The sequence below is a fragment of the Hylobates moloch genome, unplaced genomic scaffold (genome assembly GCF_009828535.3).
Source record: "Hylobates moloch isolate HMO894 unplaced genomic scaffold, HMol_V3 SCAFFOLD_12, whole genome shotgun sequence".
In the NCBI taxonomy this organism is placed as follows: domain Eukaryota; kingdom Metazoa; phylum Chordata; class Mammalia; order Primates; family Hylobatidae; genus Hylobates; species Hylobates moloch.
In genome coordinates, this window is record NW_026652287.1 from 752,462 (window position 1) to 773,946 (window position 21,485).

General features: G+C 64.1%; 1 protein-coding gene across 14 annotated transcripts in view; it reads right to left on the reverse strand.

Annotated features, from left to right (window-relative positions):
* FBRSL1 (fibrosin like 1) overlaps positions 1 to 21,478 on the reverse strand; it is a 95,672-nt gene extending 74,194 nt beyond the window's left edge. For 7 of the 14 annotated variants that reach the window (XM_058424959.1, XM_058424961.1, XM_058424962.1 and 4 more), the window contains exons 1-2: positions 5,079 to 5,208; positions 4,179 to 4,376 (exon numbers count right to left, since the gene is read on the reverse strand). In XM_058424959.1, coding sequence (XP_058280942.1) covers positions 4,179 to 4,370 — 192 coding nt within the window. In that variant the 5' untranslated portion in view covers positions 4,371 to 4,376; positions 5,079 to 5,208. Of the gene's footprint in view, positions 1 to 565; positions 3,364 to 4,178; positions 4,377 to 5,078; positions 5,209 to 21,247 lie in introns of those variants that run through there. The other 7 variants (XM_058424967.1, XM_058424966.1, XM_032761844.2 and 4 more) reach the window with 4 other exon arrangements.
* Positions 21,479 to 21,485: the final 7 nt, after the last annotated feature.

Below are 21,485 nucleotides of genomic sequence, written 5' to 3' on the forward strand. Positions count from 1 at the left end.
GGGTGCCCAGGCTGCGCAGAGGACGCTGGGCTGAACCACGCTCCCTCGCGGGTGCCCAGGCCGAGCAGAGGACCCTGGGCTGAACCACACTCCCCCATGGGTGCCCAGGCCGCACAGAGGACGCTGGGCTGAACCATCCTCCCTCACGGGTGCCCAGGCCGAGCAGAGGACGCTGGGCTGAACCACACTCCCCCACGGGTGCCCAGGCTGAGCAGAGGACCCTGAGCTGAACCACCCTCCCCCACCAGTCCCCAGGGCACCGACCCCGGGGATGGGTGCCCCCCAGACATGAGCCAAAAGGGGGGTCTCAACCCCTGCCGCACTGGCCCACACAGTAGCCTTGCGGTAGGGGGATCTGGAGGCCAATGCCCCCCATGCTGAGTACAGTACAAACCCCCATCCCAGGACTCAGATGGGTGGGCAGGAAGGTCAGGAACAGATGCTCCAGGTCTCCCCTCTGTTTGGTCAGAGTGCAATGAATCCCGAGCCAAGCCCAGTACAAAAGCCGTTTGTGGGAATAAATCACGTAAGACACATGCTCGTCTGTTTAAATTACAAACGCTGATGCTGTTATAAAAAATAGTGGCACGGCACTTTTTATTTCCTTTAATCAGAAAAATAAGCCCTGCGCTTCTGGGATGGAGGCCCCAGGTGAGCACCGGAGGAAGGGGCCTGGGTGGGTGGGGAGCGAGGGGGCCTGGAGGCCAAAGCAGATGCTGAACCAGAGGCTGGTCAGGACCCGGGAGGGCCTGCGGGGGTGGGGTCCTCATGAGCAAGTGCAGGGGGGCTGGAGGTCAGCAGCTGCCTGGCCTGGGAGCCAGGGACACCCATCCCCTTCCTGACACCTGAGGCGGCCCAGCTGGGCAAGACCAGGCCTGCAGGACCAGGGCCTCCCGTCACTCGGCGCAGGGGTCCAGGTGGTCAACGCTGCTCTCCGGAGGACTACTGGCTAGAGCCTGCCAGCTCCCCTGAGGTCTGGAGACAGTCAGAGCCCCCCCAAACAACCCCTCCCTTTTGGGCGAGTGGCGTGCCTCGGACTCCAGAAGACTCGAGTGGGGCTGCCTCGAGACCAGGTCCTGACGGGGTGGCAAACCCTGACCACAGCTGGAGGCCGTGGAAGGGGCAGGGATGGGCCCAGGAGTAGCCTTGTAGTGTGAGGTGTGCCCGACTGCATGTAGGTCAACAGCCAGATGGGACACTGCAGGGGACTGTGGGGAAGCCGGGAGAAGGCGCTGCCCACCCTGTGGGGTCCCCCTCGCCTGGAGACCCTGCGGGCAACCCTTCAGTGCATGCCCACGGGGGTGGTGGAGGCAGAGTCCTGAGAGGTGGGGGTGGGAGCCTCCGGGTCCCCTGCAGGTCCTGACCCACCAGATGGGCCCGTGTGCCCCCTGTAGCTTGGGGGCCCTGGAGGTGGACACCAGCACCTCCTGACTACCAGGGGGAGGGCCTGAACTGAAACCCACACCTTAACCATTCGCCACTGGGCCATTCTGCAGGAACTGCAGCACCCCACAGATCCTTCATGCCCAGCACGCCACTCACCCTCACACCGTCTCGCACGCACGCACGCACGCACACACAGCACGCACACACCAGGCTCACGCGCTCGGCAGAGGTGGCACGCCGGGGGCAAGCGTGCACGTAGACTCAGAGATGCAAGGACAGTATTGGCAATTCAGAGGCACAGAAAGACGCTGAGGGGCCCCCAGCAAGGTCCCCGCCCTCAGGGGCTGCGTTCCCCTCCCAGGGCACGCACACCACAGGCAGTAACGCAGGTGGGGGCACTGTGACGCCAGTCGGGGGAGAGGGAGCATGGAGGGGCGGCAGGCAGACGTGGGTTCATCTCTCCTCCTGGTGTGGTGAGCCTCAGCCTGATCACGGCACTGTAGGGGCTCCCGCCTCTGGCCGAGCCTCAATTTCCAAAGACAAACGGCCCAGCCCTGTCTAGACAAGGCCTCAGGCTAGTCCGGCAAAGCATCTCCAGCCCGAAGGGCAAGGCGGCCTTGGCCCTTGGGGCCCTGCCAGGGTGCAGATCACACTGGAGTGGGCTGGAAAACCCATATGGGGAGGTGCCTGCAGGCATCAGGCTCCAGGGCTCACAGATGGGGCCTGACGGGCCATCCCGGGGGCACAGGATCGGGTCCACCGTGACCTCAGGGGCCGGCAGGGATGGCCCAGGGCCAGGAGTGAGAGCCGGGGCTGACGGGCCGGCACCAGATCCAACAGGGACCGTCGCGGCTGGCACAGGAGCCCCAGGAGAGGCCGGCAGGGTGGGCCCGGCTGCCCCAGGAGCGAAGGGCGATCGGGAATGGGGAGCAACGGCTGGGGTTTGCAGGGCTTGTTGGGGCCCATGAGCGGCCGCAGGGGCTGGCAGGGCTGCTCTGGGCCCATGAGCGGCCGCTTAGGTGGGCAGGGCTGCTCTGGGCCCATGAGCGGCTGCTTCTGCTGCCTCGGCCGTCCTGGGCCCAGGAGTGAAGGGGTGAGTGGGCCAGGCTGCTCTGGGGCTTCCACTAACCGCTGGGGCTGCCTGGGGCGCAGCAGCGACCGCCGGGGGCGGCTGGGCTGGCCCAGCAGGGACCTTCGGGGCTGGCCGTACTGACACGGGGCTAGGAAGGCCCGCCGGGGGCAGCAGCACTGTCCTGGGAGGAAGCTGGCGGGCCGTCGGCGTGGTCGGAGGGTGAGGAGTGGCCGTGGGGGCTGGTACCGCTGGCACTGGGCTAGCAGCGACCACAGGGGCCGGCTGTGCTGTCCTGAGGACGCCCTACTGGGCTGGCCACAGTGACACGGGCTGGCCCACGGCCGCAGGGGCCGGCAGCGGTGCCACAGGGTCAGCAGGGACCGCAGGCGCCTGCAGCGGTGCCTTGGGGCCAGGAGGAACCGCAGGCGCCGGCAGTAGAGGCAGGGGACCAGGAGGGACCGTGGGGCCAGGAGGGACCGCAGGCGCCGGCAGTGGTGACACGGGGTCAGCAGGGACCGCAGGCGCCTGCAGCACTGCCTGGGGCCTGGGAGTGCCCAATGCGGCCGGCAGGGCTGGGCCGGGCGTGACCGCTGGGGCTGGCAGAGCTGATCTGGGGATGGAAGGAGCCGCTGGGGCCGGCAGGGCTGACCGGGGCCCAGAAGTGACCGCCGGGGCTGGCAGGGCTGTTTCAGGCCCAGAAGTGACCGCTGGGGCCAGCTGCGCTGACCCAGGAGTGGCCGCTGGGAGGGCTGGCAGGGCTGCCCGGGGTCCGGGAGTGCCGACGGGGCTGGGAGGGACCCCTGGGGCTGGCTGGGCTGGCTGGGCTGGAGCTGTTGCTGGCGCTGGGCCGGGCCGTTCTGGTCCCAGTGGCTGGCTGGGAGCGGCCCCCCTTCTGGGGAGCACACCTGCATGGAAGAAAGAGCACGTGTCCACCTGGGCAGGTGTCACCGCCCGCGGAACCCCCGTCCAGCCCGGGCCCAGGAGGCATGCTGCCCTTCTCCAGCAGCCCAATTCCCAAGGGGGCCGAGGGGAGCCGAGGACACCGCGCAGAGCCCCACCCTGGAAGGAAGGCGCACACCAGCGGACCCCTGCGGAGGAAGCAGCTGCAGGCTGAGCCGCACCCAGGACAGAGCCCCACGCGCTGGGGAAGCCCCCACCTGCTCTGACAGCCCCTCCTGGGCAGGAGGCCCCCGGGCAGGGCAGGCAGAGCCCTGTTCCCAGCTGGGCCACGCACCTGACCACTGACCACAGTCACGTGCCTGCAGCCACTGCCGGGACCAAGTGTTCCCTTCCCCACGCCGCACACGTGAGCGGATGGCGCTGCGTGTGGACAGGACAGCCCTCGGCAATGAGCCTGGACCCCCTCCTTATAGACACGCTGGACACCTGTAGTCGGCGGAGCCTGACGGACACGGCAGGGAAACGGGGCCGGCCTATCAGCTTGGCGCCCCAGCCCGGAACGCGCGCCTTGCTGCCCCAGACGGGCACCTCTCCTGCTGTGGCCCTGGGCACGTCACGGCCCCTCCGTGACCCAGCCGGCTCCTGCCTCTGCTCGGCCCCAGCCCTGTCCACGTGTCCTGCACCCCAAGCCTGACAACGATGGGCGCGCTGCCAGGCAGGCCCGGGGGCCACGTGGGGTGGTGTCCAGGTGCTGGCATGGCCCTGGGGCAGTGAGCCCTGACCCGCCGCAGAGCTTCCGGTCGGGGAGGGACCTGCTCACCTGCTTGGAGGGCTGCAGTGGGACCTTCCTCGCCCCATCGCAGGCAGGCTCGAGGTCCTGCCCAGGGCTGCCTGCCTCCAGGGGCCGCCTGTTCTCACTGGGCTCCGCAGGGGGGCAGGTCTCCGACTCCCGGGGCTTCTTGATGAGACGACGCTCCCACTTCTCCTTCCGCTCATGTGGCTTCAGGGCCATATCCTTCTGCAGGGAGACAGGGAAACGCCAGTTAATTGGCGGGACCCCAGGGCCTTGGGTCCAGGACAGCATCTGGGACAGCACCCACCTGAGCACCTCTCAGGAAGGAGCCTCCCCACTTGGGAGGGGAAGGAAGATGGCAGGCGAGATGCTGCTGTGGGATGGGGGATGGAGTTTCCCAGGGCTCAGCCAACGAAGGGGCCAGACGAAAAAAAGCTTAGTCTAGCAGGCAGTCTCCAGTAAGCTTCACAGGAGGCCAGCCTAGGGCTGCCCAGGACTGCCCCTGAGCCCTGCTGAGACCAGGGCTGCCTTTCTACACTGAGCGAGTGCCCTGCAGTGGGGGTCAGGGACCACAGGAGCCTCTCCAGGGGACACCCAGGCCCCACAAGAAGTGCTCCCCCAGGTGACACCGTATTCCAGAGGGCCTGAGGGGTTCTGGCCAGTGCTCCTGGACGGGTCTGTCGATTTGGGACAGAGATGCTTCCCCGTGTTCACCTTTGGGCTATCGGACCCTGGGGACACCCCCAGGCCCCCTGTAAACCTGCTAGCCTCCCCTGGTCCCCTCTCGTCCCATCTCGACTCCTTCAGAGCACCTTCTCGCCTGCGGACAGCCCCAGGACACTCCAGCCCCCACCCTGCCGGTGGACACTGGGCAGCCCCAAGTTCTGGGGTCCCCACCTCCACACTCGATAAACCACTAGTAAGCACCTTCTGTATGCTGGCTCAGCTCCTGGCACCAGGGCTGGTGCAGACAGATACTGCCCATCAAGTTTAGGGTCCAGAAGAGCCAGCCAGCCAGGGAGAAGTGTCCACGAAAGGACAGAATCCTCTTGGGGAGGGCACAGCTGTGAGGAAAACAGCAGCAGTGAAGCCCAGGACAGGACCCATGTCAGAGCTGCTGCCAAGGACCCTGGGAAGCCACTGGGGAGGATCCACCCCCGAGGAGGGCCGCGGTGTCCCTGGGGAGGAGGACCCGCCCCCGCATAGAGTCACGGTGTCCCTGGGGAGAAGGACCTTGGCTGTCCCTCCAGTAAGGACAGACAACAGAGACAAGGGCCATGGTGGTGCTGGCGCCACACCCTCCCCGGCTGGGCGCCCTCCCCATGACACAAGCGCCACCCCCACCAGTCTGAGCTGGAGGCCCTGAGAGGCCCAGCAGCATTTCCGGGCCCCCTGCCCACGAGGGCTGATCCTGTCACTCCAACTCTTTGCTGTTTCCGGCTCCAGGAAGACTCCTTGCCTCCCCGAGGCCCAGCTCCCGCCATGTGCTCTCCGCAGAGCCACCACTCAAGGCCCACAGCCCTGCTGTGAGCAGCCTGTTCCTGCACAAGCCCGAGAGCCCACGGCCTCCAGAGTTCCTGCTCGTCTACCCAGGATCTGTCAGGGCTGCCCGTCCCAGGCAGCCGTGGACCCAATATGCTAACATTGTAGAAACGGTTCCCAGTCCCACTGAGCTCTGAGGGTCTCAGCCCGGATGAATCAAAGGCTGCAGCCGAGAGAACAGCTGTTTGCAGCGTTGGATCAAAAGTAGGAACATATCAAGGTGTTACCTTTCACAGTAACCACGAAACCTGCAAGGGCAGCCTGCCACGCAGGGCACCGCTGTGCTGGGATTTGTCTTTCTACTGGGCAAAGAGTCAGAGGGGACAGGCAGAGGGCAGATCTGAGGAGGCGCGACCGGGTGGTGCCCTCAGGGCACAGACGCTCCCCCAGGCCCGCTCCACACCTCTCCCCATCGCCACAGTGTTCACAGCTGGCCAGAAGGATGCATGTGTCAAGAGCAAATTGTTTAAATTTACCACATTTTCTGTAAACCTGCTCTAGTGTTACTTTGCTTTCAAAAAAATATAAAGATTCTTGCCGGCCCCTCTTCCCATCCACAGACCCACCCTCCAGCTCCCTCCCCACCCCAGCCACAGTCACACCAAGCACAAGGCAGTTTCCTGTCCCGTCTGACCCCCACCAGAACGTCCATCTGTCCTGCCCCCGGCTCAGCCCCAGACAGGGCTCACAAGCGCTGCTGAGTGAACATTCTAGAGAAAAGACAGCACAGGAGTGGGTGCCCACACCAGGCAGGAGAGGCCGACGTCTCCGGCTCCAGGCGCAGCCCCTGTGCCCACACACCCCCAGCCAGCGCTGCAGCCACACTCATTGCAGAGAACGGAGGCCATTCCCAGGAAGCTCTGGGAGGGCTGTCCCAGCGCTCTGCTCTTGAGACGCGAGCCAGCGCTTCGCCTGCTACCCTAAGACGGTGGGAAAGGTACCCAAGCCTGGGAGAGCCATGCAGCTGGCCCCTCTGCTGGCCACTCCGGGGCTTTCCAGGATGAGGCTGGCCCTGTGGGCTTCGCCTGACAGGTTTCAGAGGCCCCACAGTAACGCCACAGCACTACCCTGCCCAGCTGCTGAGAGAGGCGTGACCAAGGAGGCCCAGTCAGGGGCCCTTGCCCGCCCCACCGCTGCACCCAACACCCCACCCTGCGCAGTCGCTCAGTCACTCCACGTACACCTGAGGGGTTGGTGGTGCAGCTCAGAGACCATGCAGTGTCCCGTCCAAGGCCACCATGACAGGCAGCAGCGTGGCCACCCCCGCTCCTGTGAGGACTGGAGCTCCCCTTGGGGCAGACCACGGGTGGGGGTGGGGCCGGGACAGGAGTCCAGGCCAGACGGGGGCAGTCCCCAGGGACTGAGGGACAGTGTGTGCCCTGGGTAGCCCCAGTGTCCTCACTTGTAAGCTAGGCAACAGCCCCACCCCCATGGGCGGTGCCAACCACCACACCAAGGATGCCTGGGCTCCATGGAAGGAAGGGCCCAGAAGGTTCGCATGGGGACGTGACATGAGCTCCGGGTGGGGGACCCTGCACCAAGCCAAGGAGACCAGCGGCGGCCGCGCGCTCACCCACTTCATCGTGTTCACCGCAGTGAGGTCTGTGCCAGGTGCTCTGCTAAGTGGTGGGTCAGGTCCCACTTATCTTTTTGTTTGTTTGTTTCTGAGATGGAGTCTCACTGTGCTGCCCAGGTTGGAATGCAGTGGCACGATCTTGGCTCACTGCAACCTCTGCCTCCCGGGTTTAAACAATTCTCCTGCCTCAGCCTCCTGAGCAGCTGGGATTACAGGTCACCACGCCCAGCTAATTTTTTTGTGTTTTTAGTAGAGACAGGATTTCACCATGTTGGCCAGGCTGGTCTCAAACTCCTGACCTCAGGTGATCCGCCTGCCTCGGCCCCCCAGAGTGCTGGGATTACAGGCGTGAGCCACCAGGCCCAGCCTGGGCCCCGCTTATCTAATCCACACAAACAGGACCCCATGAGTTGGTCACAGTGACCACCCCAGTGTCGAATGAAGACACAGAGAGGCCTGGAAGGGCTCCAGGAGCCGTGTCCCCAGCACCACCCATCACCCAGCCCAGCCCTGGGGTGCCAGCCAGGGCCGCCTCAGGCCACTGTCCCAGCTGCAGGAACCCCTGCTAGGCTGAGGCAGGCAAGGCCTTGAACCCCCCACAGGTCTGCAGTGCACACCTGGGTCAGCACACGTGGCACCACACCTGCGCACACAGGGGCCCTCCAGGAAGGCGTGGTGGAGGCCCTCCCTGCAGTGGCGCCAGCACCCCCAGTAGTGGCTAGGGCCCCAGACCTCCCTGCTCCCCTCCCGGGAGGACCACCAGGGCTGGGCGCAGGCTGCCGTGACATTGCTAGACAGATTTTCCTGTAGCAATTCTATGCGACTGCTTTGGGCTCTCTTAACGTCATTACTGTACAGCACCAATAACATTCCTAATCACACTACGGTGAACCAGACATGGAGAGATAAATTCTACCCAGCACACACAGAGCCCTACTGCCCCTCTTTGGGACGGGGCTGCCTGTTTACACCAAGGCCTGGCCCACCCCCTGCAGCCAGGTGGCCACGCCCTGCTCCTGAAACCACAGCAGGGGCCTCTCGCCTCCTTGGCACCAGGCAGGAGGCTCTGGAGAACCGCCTACCCGAGACCTCACCTCCCTGGCAGGCCCCTCTGCTTCCCACCTAGAGTGATGACCACATTCCCCTGGGCAAAGCCAGGCCTGGAACCCCCAGGGATCTTCTCGGATGGGTGGGAAGCTGCTCTCCGCTGTGGGCAGGAGGCTGAGGGAGGCTGCAGCTGCTTGGCTCCCAGAACCTTGTTGGCTCACACCTTCGTCAGGCCTGTTTCTGTCATTCCAAGAGCTCAGGCCCAAAGCCCAGAGCCTCTGCCTCTCAACTGTGTTCAGTCTGGGTGCAAACCCCACAGCTCTCCCTGCAAAGCACTTCAGTGTCCGCCCAGCGCGCAGCTGGAATGGCTGCCTCCCATACCCGGGACCTGTGGCGGCCTGTGCCCCGACATCCCCTCTGCCTTGGGTCAAAAGCTGAACAGAAACTGGCACAGGAGACCCTACAGGGAGCCCCACCCATGGCCCCGTGTGGTGACTGGGTCTAATTACCCTCCAGCTGCAAAGGTGGGATCGGGACCCTTTCCCACCGTGACCCATCTCCCCCTTGGCTCACACCCACCTGGTGGGCGACAGTCCCCACATCTCCCCCCTGCCCAGGGCGTCCCATGTCCAATGTCACCTTGGCCAGTTTCTTGTCACGGAGACCCCACATCACGCACCCATGGGGACTGCCCCGGCAAGCCTCACTGACACCTCACTTGTTCCAGAGGCCTCCAGGTCGTGCCCAGCTGCTCCTATGGCCTCCAGGATGTGGTCCTGCGGGCTTGCGGCTCACGCCTAGCAAGGGACCAGCAGCTGGGAGCTGGGCTGCCCCTGCAGGACCACCACAATCATGGTGGCTGCTGCCTCTCGGGGCCGGCTGAGATTCCCGAGCACCCAGTGACGGCATGTGGCTGCACTCTAGGGGCAGGGAGGTAGGGTCAGGGCTCCTGGGGGGTGGGGTGGGAGGCGCGGCGCTGTGAGGCCCAGCTTGGCTGTTACTGCTGCACCCCACCCCTTGGGAACTGTGGAGGCTGTGGCCTGGCCCCGTGTGGGCCGGCAAGAGCTACCCGGAGACAAGTCGGAGACCCAGACCATTGGGGATGGTGCCATGGAGAACAGCAGTGCTGCCTGGGATGGAGTGGTGCCAGGACGGGTATGAATGCAGGGGGCACGGCAGGTGGACAGGAGAGGGTGGGGGCAGGCAGGCATGGGGATAGTGGGCGTGAGGCCTGAAGCAGGGAGGTGGGGGATGGTGCGAGGGGCAGGCTGGTGTGAGGACCGCAGTGCAGCTACTGCTTGGCCCTGGTTTTATCCCAGGGTTCCAGTCCAGCCACGCCTGGAGAACCGTCTGATAGGGGCTGAGCCTGGAGGGTGAAAGAGGCTGCCTAGTCACCCTCTGACCAGCCCGACTGGGAGGCTGCTGTCACGCGCCAGCCAGGCCTGGAGGTCAGTCCTGCTGTGCGCTCGGAGCCTCACTGATGCGTTCCTCCCTCCAGCTCCGATTTACTGGAAGGCCACGGATCACACCTGGCTGTGGCCCGCAGTCTCGCCCTTCAAACCAAAGGCCTTCCCCGCAGGATTCCTCTGGGTGGCCATGAGGGCCAGGGGTGGAGGGCCGGGGGTGGAGGGTTAAGGCAGCACCAGGGAAGATGGCCCAGGGTGGCAGTTTGCCAGGAGGGAGGTGACGAAGCGCTGGAACCTGCCCCGGCCACCAGTGGGGTCTGCCAAGGATTCTAGAAGGGCCCCCAGAGGGACAGACCACACCAACGCTGGCAGGTGGGGGAAAGCAGGCAGCTGCCCCCTCTGTCCCTAAGGAAATGGGGGGCTGCCGCAGGTTGGGGCATGAGGACGCATCAGGATGGTGGTCAACACACTGAGAGGGACGTGTCACTCTGACCCGGGAGGTCAACTCTTCAAAACGAACATATGTCCCGTCCATGCACTCTCTGTACACACGGACTTCCTCACAATAACGAAAAGAATAAAAGAAAAGGCAAGTCATTTGGATTTAGATTTAGATGAAGACAACAAAAAGGAGCCAGGTGTTGGAGACGCCGGGCAGGTGAGGCTGTCCCCAAACGGGGGAGGCAGGGCAGGACCCTGTGAGCTGAGATCTGGGCAGCCAGTCGAAGGAAGGAGAGGAGCCACGGGCCTGGGTGTCTTGCTCCCCGCCAGCTGCTGCTCAGCCGCCCTGCATGCTGGGCCCTGCTGTGTGGCCAGCACTGCTGGGACGAGGAGTCCACCGCTGGGGTCTCACCCTCTCCAGAGGCCCCTGTCCCGGCCCCTCCCCTCACTGGCCCCTGCACAGGAATGGGCTGTGCATTTGCTCACGGCAGCCCCTCTCACTCCTGTCCAAGGCCTTGGGCCCCGAGCAGAAGGCAGGCTCAGGCTTCATTTCCATGGCCCACTCTGGCCCCTGTGAACCCATGACGGCAGCGAGGGCACCCAGAGCACCAACCACCGGGGCTGGGCTTTGTCAGCCCACACTGGTCTCTGAAGCTCCTGGCCGTGGGAGCGCCTCCCTCGGCCACTCACCCCGGCTGACAGCTGCCACTGGCGATCCCACGTAGCAGCCTGGGACACACAGAGCCTCTTCCTCAGCCATGGGGAGGGCAGCCCGGGCCCACGCTAGCCAGGTGTTGCTAAAGCCACAGGCCTGGGGTTCGAGGACCACAGGGGCAGCCGCCGCTCGGCCCCAGCTTTATCCTGGGATTCCAGTCTAGCTGCGCCCACAGAACTGACGACCCCCGGGGCTAGGGGCTGGTAGGGGCTGGGCTCCAAGAGTGAACAGGACTGCGAGGCGGACCCACTTCTGACCTCAGGGCCTCGGGGAGAAGAGTTGCAGGGGGACCAATGTAGCCCCCACCCAGTCCAGTCCACGTCGGGCGCCCGGTCCACATCAGGGTCCCCCTCCCTGGGCAGTCGCTGCAGGCCCCTTGGGCTCCTTCCCCGCCCAGCTCCCGGCCACATGGTCCCTGGGGAGAGACACGCAGCCATGCCGGCCACAGGACAGGGTGTGAGGGGCAGGCAAGTGAGGCATGGGATGAGGGTCTGGCTGAGGACAGCCAGAGGCCTGCTGCGGTATGAGCAGCAGCAACTGGGGCAGGGGCCAAGGGCTGTGGGGAACACCGAAGCAGGAGAGGTTAGAGAGGGTGGGGCTGTGGCAGGGCCTGAGCTCCCTGTGAGGGCACAGACTGTTCCAGGCTGGATGGAGTCTGCAGGGCCTGGGCTCCCTGTGAGGGCACAGACTGTTCCAGGCTGGATGGAGTCTGCAGGACCCTGGGCTCCCAGGCAGGACAGCAGCTGGATGGGTCTGATTCAGGAAACTACGGACTGAGTGAGTGGAGGGGCCAGGACAGGGGACGGCAACAGGGCCAGGACTCCCTAGAGGCTGGTCTGGACACACAGCAGGACCGGCTGGCCCTACGGGGGACAGAGGACAGGGAGCAGAGAGGCCAGCCCCATGGGCCCAGGCCAGAGAGGGGCAGCCCCAGCCTCCAGCCCTTGCCTGAGTTCTGATCCTGCTCAGCCACTCGCCAGCAGTGTAGACACGGGAAGTGACTGCACAGCTCTGTGCCTCGGGTTCCTCCTGTGCAGCATGGGGACAGCACAGCACCCACCGTGGGGGCTGCCGAGAAGAGCAGGTGCGATGCACACGAAGCCCTGGAGCTGTGCCTGGGCCTGGAGCCGGGGCCCCGCTGCCTTTCCGTCACTGTCACGGCTGCTCAGCAGCAAGGCTCGGTGGTGGGGCCACGCGTAAGCCTGGGACACACTCGGCTGCTCTGCTCTCTAAAGCCGCCCAGCCAGGACCAAGTTCTCAACAGAGGGAAGGTGGCGGCCACAGACTGGGCAGGCGTCCCTCCGGCCTCAGTGGGGCAGGGTCATGGCGTGCAGCTCCCAGCCCCAGACGCTTGATGGCTCCTACAGAGTCCAGAGGGCAGTGCCGGCGCCTCCTGAGCCAGACACCACGGATTCTGGCCAGAGGGTCCCGGGTGCACGCACATGGTACACACACGGTACACACATGGGCTGGGAAGAGGGGCGTGGAGACCTCGACGCCTGTCTGGGCTACAGAGGGCCCGGCAGCCCACCCGGCCTCCTCCCTGACGCCAGCACAGCTCTGGGGAACCCCATCCACCCCACAGGCCAGCTTTCTACGCAAACCAGATCAGCACAGCTCTGCTGCGCCAATGGAGCTGTGGCTCAGCGGCCGTTCTGTCCCTCACACTCCTCAGGGCGCCTGCTGTCCTCCACGGGTACGTGGAACCAAGTGCCCCATTTGCCCTGAGTCCCCAGAGCACCTGATCTCACGGAGTTTAGGTACTGCGCAGCGCCCCACCCCCCAGCCCTGCAGCCTCCCAGCCACAGCCCCCAGCGGTCTCCGGACAGTCTGCCACCAGCACCCCAAACCCGTACCACCTGCTACACGTGCCCTTCCTGACGGGCTCTCAGGAACCGCCACACCACGGTGCTGCCCCCTCACAGCCTGCACTCTTCCCCAGAAGCCCTCGTGTCCTCCTCTGTGACTCCTAGCCTCCGACGACAGCCTGTTTACTGCCATCCCAATACTTGCTGGCAACGGGGCCCGTGGGTGTATCTTGGGGGCTGGCCCAGGGCCTGGCACACAGCCGGTGCTCAGTAAATGCTTATAGAGTCTGTCAGGGAAAGCAGAACAGCTTAGAACCCTTCCCTGCTGGCCAGCGGCTCGCCTGGCCTCTCCCAGAGGTCCAGCACCACTGCTGCCTAGCACCACCCCTGCCTGGCCGGCCCTGGAGGCTCCACTGTGCAGCAGCAAGACCTGGGCAGAGCATAGATCTGGAAAGGGCGGGGCGGCTGCCGAGGCTGGATGAGGCCCACCAGTCCCAGGGACAGTCTGGCCACCCAGGCTCCTGGAGGCCTTGCAGAGAGGGGACAGACAGCAGAGGCGGCAGGTACCCTTGGTCACATACACAGGCAGAAGGGGCCCAGCCTGCCGTGGTGAGGGCAGAGGAAGCCCGCTGAGCAGACGGGAGCATGGGCAGGTGGCCACAAGACCTGGCTGGGGTTGTCGGCCTCTCTGCCCAGCCCCCAGTGGGGTGAGTACCATGGCCAAGCCTCAGTTTCCATGCATCACACAGGGTAGCTGCAGCTGTGCCTCCAGCTGTCCTGGCCCACGGGGACACCAGCACCTGATGGTTCTTCAGCCTCCAGCCTCCCTCCCCTAGAACAGGCTGGTGGCCACCCAAGCACAGCCCCACCCAGCTCTGCAAGGCCCACCCAGGGAGGGGCACAGCCAAGTCCCACCCAGGGTCGCCTGCTGACCAGGATGGAGGGCCCTGTGCAGTAGCACCTCGAGGGGCCCTGGCACCTCCCAAAGCTCCCAGGGGATCTGGACATTCCAGGCTGTAGAGCAGGAGACCCCAGACTTCCACGACCCACATCCCCACATGGGGGTGGTGGGGGCAGCCCAGGACAGGTGTGTGGGGATGGCCCATCCTCCTCATTTCCCTGGAGGGTCTGTAGAAGGATGAGAGTGGAGGGCTAGGGGCCGGGAGGGGTGGGCAGCCACAGATCCACTCTGCTGCAGTCCTTGACAGCCTGTAGCTCAGCCTCCAGCAGGGACCTCCAGAGATTGGCCAGAAGGTGTGTGACAGGCAGGTGGCTGCTGCGGCGCCTCTGCAAGGGTGGCTGGGGCCCTGTAGGGTCCCGAAGGCCTCCCCACTGGAACAGTCCGACTGCTGTCACATCCCAACACAGCCCCCCGCCCCATGCTCCTCGCACAGGCCTCACTGTGAGCGTGGGGCCCGGAGAGAGACCCACACCCACACAGGGGGCATGCAGCTGTGGGGCTTGACAGATCTGGAGGGCCGGCTCTCCCCGCCGGCCACCTCCCCAGGCTCCCAAAGAAACAGCACAAACCCTCCCCAGAGGCCCTGTGGGCCAGCTCTCCTGGGGTGCAGGCCAGGCTCAGCGACGGGCCTCCCAGCTGCTGCCACACGACCACTTCAGATGCCACACGCTCCTGGGGTGGGGCCCGGGGAGGACATCAGGCCCGAGGAGTCTCTGGGGGAGGCACATGCGTGGCACAAACACACACATCACACGCCACACGCCACAAGCCCTGGCCCTCCCTCAGGGATCCGCGGGCTGCTTAGATGCTGACCCTTGTTTAGGGACAAATGGCTTTGTCATGGGCCTCATAGCGGGAGTCAGGGCCTGACCCTGGGCCACTGAGAAGGGTTAGATCCCCAGCCCGGGACTGCCTCAGCAGGTGTGAGGCGGTGCCCTAGGGGTCCCGAGGCCCAGAGCCTGGATTCTAGCCTGGGGCCACCCATTGAGCTCATCTAGACAGGGGCAGGAGGCCTGGGGGCACTGAAGGGTGGCCAGGCCTGTGGGCTCCTGAAAGCAGGAACTGAGGCCAGAGGGGGTCCTGGTGCCATCTGGGTAGGGGAGTATGGAGGGGGAGTCTGGAGGGAGGGGGCAGCCTGGGACACAGGGGTCACTCAGGGACTCCTGGAGACTCAGGTGGGCTGGGCTCCTCCCATGGCTGCCTCTGACTTAGGGCAGTCAGGCTGGGTCTGCCCTGGGACCTTGGCCCAGCTCTGTGGTCCTCCTACTTAGAGGGCCCTCCTGACCCGGCCAGGCCACCCCAGGCTCCTCTCCCCCAGCCTCCACTTCTAGCGAGGTGGTCCCACGGCCCCTCCCTCATTACCCGTGTCCCCACCCCAAACCATGCTGACTTGGGGTCTCTAACTGGTCACCAGTAAATGGACTGGAGTACTGGGACCCGAGTGTTCTGTCCAGGCGCTGAGAAAGTGGTTAATTCTTATGCCATTTTGACGTTACAGAAAAAGATGAAAAGTTCCCAACCAAAATGCAGCAGAACCAGCGGAAGCAAGACTACCAGACTAAGTTTACTAGAAACAGGGTGGCAAAAATCCGAACCGTCGGCAAACAACCCGAAATGAGACTCCACCAACACGGCCCGCCAGGGCCACGTCCGGAGTTCAAGGACAGCCCGACAGCAACAGCACGGACGCCGCAGGGCCTGGGAAGGAAGCGCCGGGTGCCGGCACAAGCTGGGCAAGCAGGGCCACCCCTACCTGATGCTGGACCAGAGACACGCCCCGCGCAAGACAGGGCGCCCATCAGAATGCGGGGAAACAGGGAAGGAGGGAGAAACACGGATACCCACAAACAGCAACACCAATCCTCACGCTCTGGACACACAAATCCAGCGCAGCCACGGGGAAGCAGCAACGTCACAGCCATGTGCAGACGCCAGCAGGGCCAATGACAACCCCCTAAGAGTCCCCTAGAAACTGCCCGTGCTGAGGAGAGAATTCAACAAAGTGCCCAGGTAGAGATGTCAGGTGGGAAGACAAACAGCAACAACGAGCCAGAAAACACAGTGAAATGAGGCTTCCAGAGTGACAAAAACACAAGCCCAGGTAAATACACAACACAAGCCCCTCAGCAGGGAGGGACCCTCACGACCATCGGGAGCCTTAAAACTGCCACCCACAGACAGCAGGGCCAGTTCTGGGCACTTCTCTTTCTCTAGAGAAGCAATCACACAAAGGAGGGATATGGGAGACGTCTAGCGACAGACCTCCCCGTAAGGACAGCTAGGGCACGAGAGCCTAGTCGGGAATGAGGGGTCTGGTGTGGGTCTGGCTCCCTGCTGCAGGACTGTGCGGTGAGTCACAGAGACCCCGGGAGACCCCTCCAGGCAAAGGGCAGCCGGCACCAGGCCCCAAATGCGAAGGTGCGCGGCACGTGCGGAGGCGCAGGCTGGCGGCGTAGCCACAGCAAGGACGGGAAGGCCTTGGAAACCTGAGCCAAGAAGTGACAGGCCCAAGCAGCCGGGAGGGAGGGGATGGGGAAGAGGGCTGGTGACTGTCCTGCTGTAACAGCCCCGACCCCGAGGCCAGCAAACCACTGGGCAGGGGCCCGTAAGGGGCAGAACCACAGGCAGAGGACGGAGAACCTTCCCAGAGCCAAAGCAGGCCAGGTGCAGGCCCTGCTCCAGCCATGGCAGGGCCTGAGGAGCTGCTGGCCCCCAGACAGGGCCTGGACAGGTGGCGGGCACCCACATGGACCGAGGGGCCAGCGACGCTGCTTTCAGGGCCTCTGCGTCCACCTCCCCCGAGGGAGCAGCCCTTGCCCACAGCTGTGGGACTCTCTGGGAGGACAGGAATCCACGCAGCCCCCAGGCAGCCCCTCACTGTCACAGGGCGGGCCCCGGCTTAGCTCTGCACCCCTGCCCCATGGCTGTGGGTAAAGCACTTCCCCTCTCTGTGCCTCAGTTTCCCCACCTGGAGACCAGGAAGCAGCCACAGGGAGTTCCCTGGGCTGAAGCCTGCCCTCTCCCTGGCTCTCCTCACTGAGCCCAAATGTCTGCGGTCTCAGCCCCCACCCCCATCTGTCTGAAAGATGGGCCAGGCATGGACTCACAGTACCCCCGGCAAACTCAGCCGCCCCTGGCACCACCAACAGTGTGGCCTCAGTGGTCCCCGGAGGTCCAAGTGACACTGTCAGGCCCCACACACGGTGCTCGGGGTGCCGGGCCCAGCCCCCACATGGCCAGGTCACACTTTCAGCCCAGACCCTATGCCTGGGCTCTTGCTCCTGGAACCCTGGCCACTCTGTGAAGCCCACCAGGCCCACTATGGGCTCACAGAGAGACCACTTGGCTCAGCCTCCAGGATGCAGGGCAGGGCAGGGCAGGGCAGTGTCTGGGCCAGTCCCTCACACCCTCACATTCCCCACCACGGGCCGTGTCTCAAAACCTGTACTCTCCCCTTGGCCAAGGCCCACCGGCTCCAGGCTCACACCCTAAGCCCACCAGGGTTCTGGGCCATTTTCAGCAGGGGTCACAGCTCGCCCATGGACAGACCTGGGAGGCTGGGGGCCGCACATGATCAGTAGCCTAGGATTTCTTAAGCACAACCGTCTGTGCGGGTTCAGCAGCGTTTTGGGTACATGTCCTGTGGTTTACGCTGAGCAGAGAATGTGGAAGCACAGGCGTTAGAGGAGGCCGCTGGCCACCGAGCCAGGATGCCGAGTGCTTTCCTTCCGCCTTTATTCCTGGGACACACGTGGACCTTCTGAGTGGCCTGTGTGCCAGTCAGGGAACAGCTCAAGCTTCAGAATGCACCTTCTTTATGGAGCTTGACGTGTGAACCACGTGAAAGTCACCAGGTGAAAGTGATTTGCTGTTTGAAAAATGCAAATTAACCAAAAATCACAGACACCAAACCAGAATGGTAGTGTCCGCCTGCAGCTGGTGGCCAATGTGCTCCCAGGCACCCTGCCACCTCCCTGTGGCCCAAGCGCAGCCCAGAGCACCATGGCCAGCGTCGCTGGGGCTGTGCGGCCAGCATGTGGGAGTGGGCGGTGCAGCCCACTGGGCTAAGCAGGCCTGGCCTATCTCCGGGAGATGCAGGGACCGGCACAACCTGTTCTGTGGCCTGAGGCCAGATAAGGATGGCCTTTGCTATGTGGGAAGACGGGGTCTGACACAGCCCTGGATACACCTCTCAGACCCCAGCCTTCTTGGGAGGACCGCAGGTAGAGAACAGCAGCACTGATGGGGCACTTATGGCCACAGCACTGCTCCAAGGGTAGGGGGCTTCCCGTGTCCTCTGGTCAGTACAACCAGGGGACAGAGCTGTCACAGGAAACAAAAGGGACAGCAAGAGCCATGTTCCCAAGCACCCAGAGTCCCCGGTCAGAGCAAGAGCAGGGGAGAGGCCAGCGGGGCTTCCTCAGGCCTCCTGTCCCCACAAACCACTGCCCCTGGTTACAGAGTAAAAGGTCAAGCGGGCTGGCTCAGCTCTGCCGCGCCGCCCCACCCACCCCAGCACACACAGCCCAGCACGCCCCTCTGCAGGTCCTCAGCTCTGCCACAGGGTTCCCATCTCCATCCTCAGTTAATCATTAACGCTGTCTCCAGGGCTGCAGGCACACCCTGAGCCAGGCCATACCCTGGCCCTCCTCAGCCCACAACCACCACCACCACCATTCAGGGAGTGCCCACTGTGTTCACAGCACACATAGACACAGGAACAGGATAAGTTGGGACTCCTCCTCCCCTACAGGAGCACATATAAATGTGCAGGTGCTGGGGGCCTGCCCCGGGCACAGAACAGCCTGTGTGTCCCATCCAGGGCACAGAAAAGGGGCAGGGACCTGCCTGGGGCACAAAACAGATACAGAGACCTGCCCCGGGCACAGGGCAAGGGGGGCCTGTTGAGACAGGCGGGGAGGGTGGTCTGCCTGGGGGCAGAAGGGGCTGCGAGTGGGGGGCCTGCCCCAGGGGCCGGGGCTGGGGCCGAGAGTTGGTCCCAGCGCGTGTGGGGTCTGGGTGGGAGGTAACAGGACTCCTGCAGGCAGGCTACACCTCCCCGGCAAGTCTACACCTGTGTGTGGTTGTTTACACCACTGCAGTGTCCCACGGGCACGACCCAGCCTCTGGGGTTACGAGGGCGTCCTCCAACTCCTGAGTGTCCCATCCTCCAGCATCCCAGAGTAGGAAGCGCCCCCAAGACGCGGGTGGGGCAGAGGGACTGTGAGCGAAGGCGGCAGAGCCAAGGGCAGGCTGTGCCTCTGGGCTGGGTCCTGGTGGCCACATCTCCCTCGGTGTCCCGTGTGGGTGGCCTCGCAGGGCAGCGCCCGCTCACTCCGAGACCAGACAGGCGTGGCACCCAGTGCTCCTTGCTCTGCCTCAACGGGGAGCCTCGAGGTCCCCATCTGTGGAATGGGGGCATCCAGCCCTCCTCGTGGGTCATTTGAGGAGTAAACGAGTTGATGTCTGTGAAGGGCAGCTCAGAACATTGCCTGGTGGAGACAATGCTTACTGAACCAGTCACTACTATTGATATGATTATGATTTATCTGAACTTTGGGGAAAAACCACCACACTTTGGCAAAAAATGCGGCCAACCAAGAGACACGTGTGGGACGATCATGAGGTTATGACTTGTGCAGAAGCCCCGTACTTTCCCAGGCAGGCTCCGAAGGGCAGAGGAAGGGACATGAAACCACCCCGGGGTGCTGTGGTTGTGTTAATGCCACGCAGAAGCAGACTTGTCTCACTATGACCTAGGGGGCCGGCTGGTCTAAGCCGAAGTCACCAAAACCCACTGAACCCACTGCCTGCAGGCTGGGGGCACGTGACCCTGCCAGAGCAGGTGGACAGCCGGTCAGAGCCGCCGCGGGCAAAGCACGTGGGCCTGGGATTGGCCCTGGGTCTCCTCACTCACTGATTGCTGACACACGCATCTGGGGCACTTTCTACACGTCCAGCTCTTCCCAGCACCAGACCCCATAGGAGACGCACAGGACAGCACAGTGTCTGCTCTCCTTCAGCTCACAAGTTCTTGTGGGAGAAGAAAATGGAGAGCAAAGACATCCTAAAACAGCTTCGCAGAGTGGGGATGACAGGAAGGAGGTGGGCAACGTCAACGTGGGTGGGGGGCACCACTTCAGAGGAGTCGGAGGTGACATTTTTGCAGAGACACAAAGGCACCAAACATCAGGCAGGCAGAGAACGGCAGGGTACAAGGGCTGACCCGCTCGGAGCAGTGAGGAGGCCGCGGTTAGGGACCCAGGAGGTGCGGGTGGGTGGCGACAGCTCTGGAAAGTGGGCATCGTCGCGGTCTCAGCTGCAGTGCAGGAGCCGAGCGCAGGGCCTGGCTTGCAGTACGTGCTCAGTACACGTACAGTCCGTCATTATCACCACTGAGAGGGCAGAAGACAGCCCCAGGGCCATCCCGTCCCAGCACAGAGCAATGGCGTGTGCCAGCCCTGGAGCCATCTAATAATGGCCACGACAGAGGATGGCCAGCCTGTGTGATAAGCCTGGCCACCACCCCCTGTTCCTGGGCCCACAGGAGCCCCAGCTCTGTCCGTGCACTCGGGACACGAAGCCCCAGCTCTGTCTCTGCACTCGGGACACGAAGCGGCACCTGTTCTGGGGCCACTTCCCTGGCCACCGGCCCTGACCCAAGGCTCTCTACAGTCCCCAGAGTTTGGATGAGAACTTAAAGAGGACTTGCTGCTTCAGGGGCCTGCAGCAGGCATCTCCCCTTTTACCAAAGCTCAGCTTCTGAGACTGGGGGATCCCAGGCCATGGGCTCCCAAGCCCCTGGAAAAGTGAGAGGGTTTGGAAATGGGGTGATTCTGGGAGTCAAAGTCCAGCAGATGAGGGTCCCCCAAAGTAAGTGCTGCACAGGGCACACCTCGCGGGGCGGGTCTCTGCCCTGGTGGAGGGCGCCTTGCTAGCATTCCTGCCCATGCCAGTCCTGGGGAGACAGTGCCTGCCCCAACTCTCAGACAGCATTTAATTTCCTTCTCTGCTCAGCTGGGTTCACGCAAGAGGGGCAGTATTTGCTCAACAAATATTGCCCGTCAGCCAGACAAGCAATATTTTTTGCCAATCTATTAACCATGCAGCAGGCAGCAGTCACCAAGAGGGGTCTTGAGATTAACCCTCCTTCTCCCCTTCTCAGCAGAGCCCTCGAAGGGAGGAGGGAACGGGATGGCCCGCGGAGTATCCATTTTATCACCACCTCCCTAAGATCCAGCACTACTCCCTAGCACGTCCTGAACCAGGCAGAGCGATATGCTGGCAACAGAAACACAACCGATAAAAGGCCGACGGTGCTGTCAGACAGCCCCCAATTTCGAAGCGTGGATTTTTTTGCCTCTGCAACTCAAAACGTCCCCAAACCCACCCGACGCTGCTGGGTCTTCCAGATGCGACGGTCTGGGCAAGCGGTGGGCACCCAGGGTCCCTGGAACGGGGACCAAGTGGCCGGGGCTTCCCCTCAGGGCTGCCCACGGCGCGGGCGGTCGCAAGCCCAGGGGTCCCGGGATCGTCCGACGCGTCAACTCCGGGCCCCGTTCTCGCCTCAACGCCGGCGAAGCCGCGCCCGTCCACCTACCTCCAGGGCCTCCAGGGTGCTGAAGCTGGCGATGGCGAAGCCGTCGATGACCTCCTCCTCCTGCGAGCTGGACTCGCGGCGGCGGCGGCGCGAGGGACGCGCGGCGCGGGGCGCGGGGGCGGCGCCTCGGGGGGGCGCGCCGCGGAGGCCCGCGTTCTCCTTGCCGGGGCTGGGTTCGGGCTCGTCGCCCGACGACGGGCTCTGGGCGCGGGCGTCGCGGGCGGCCTCCCGGCGCCGG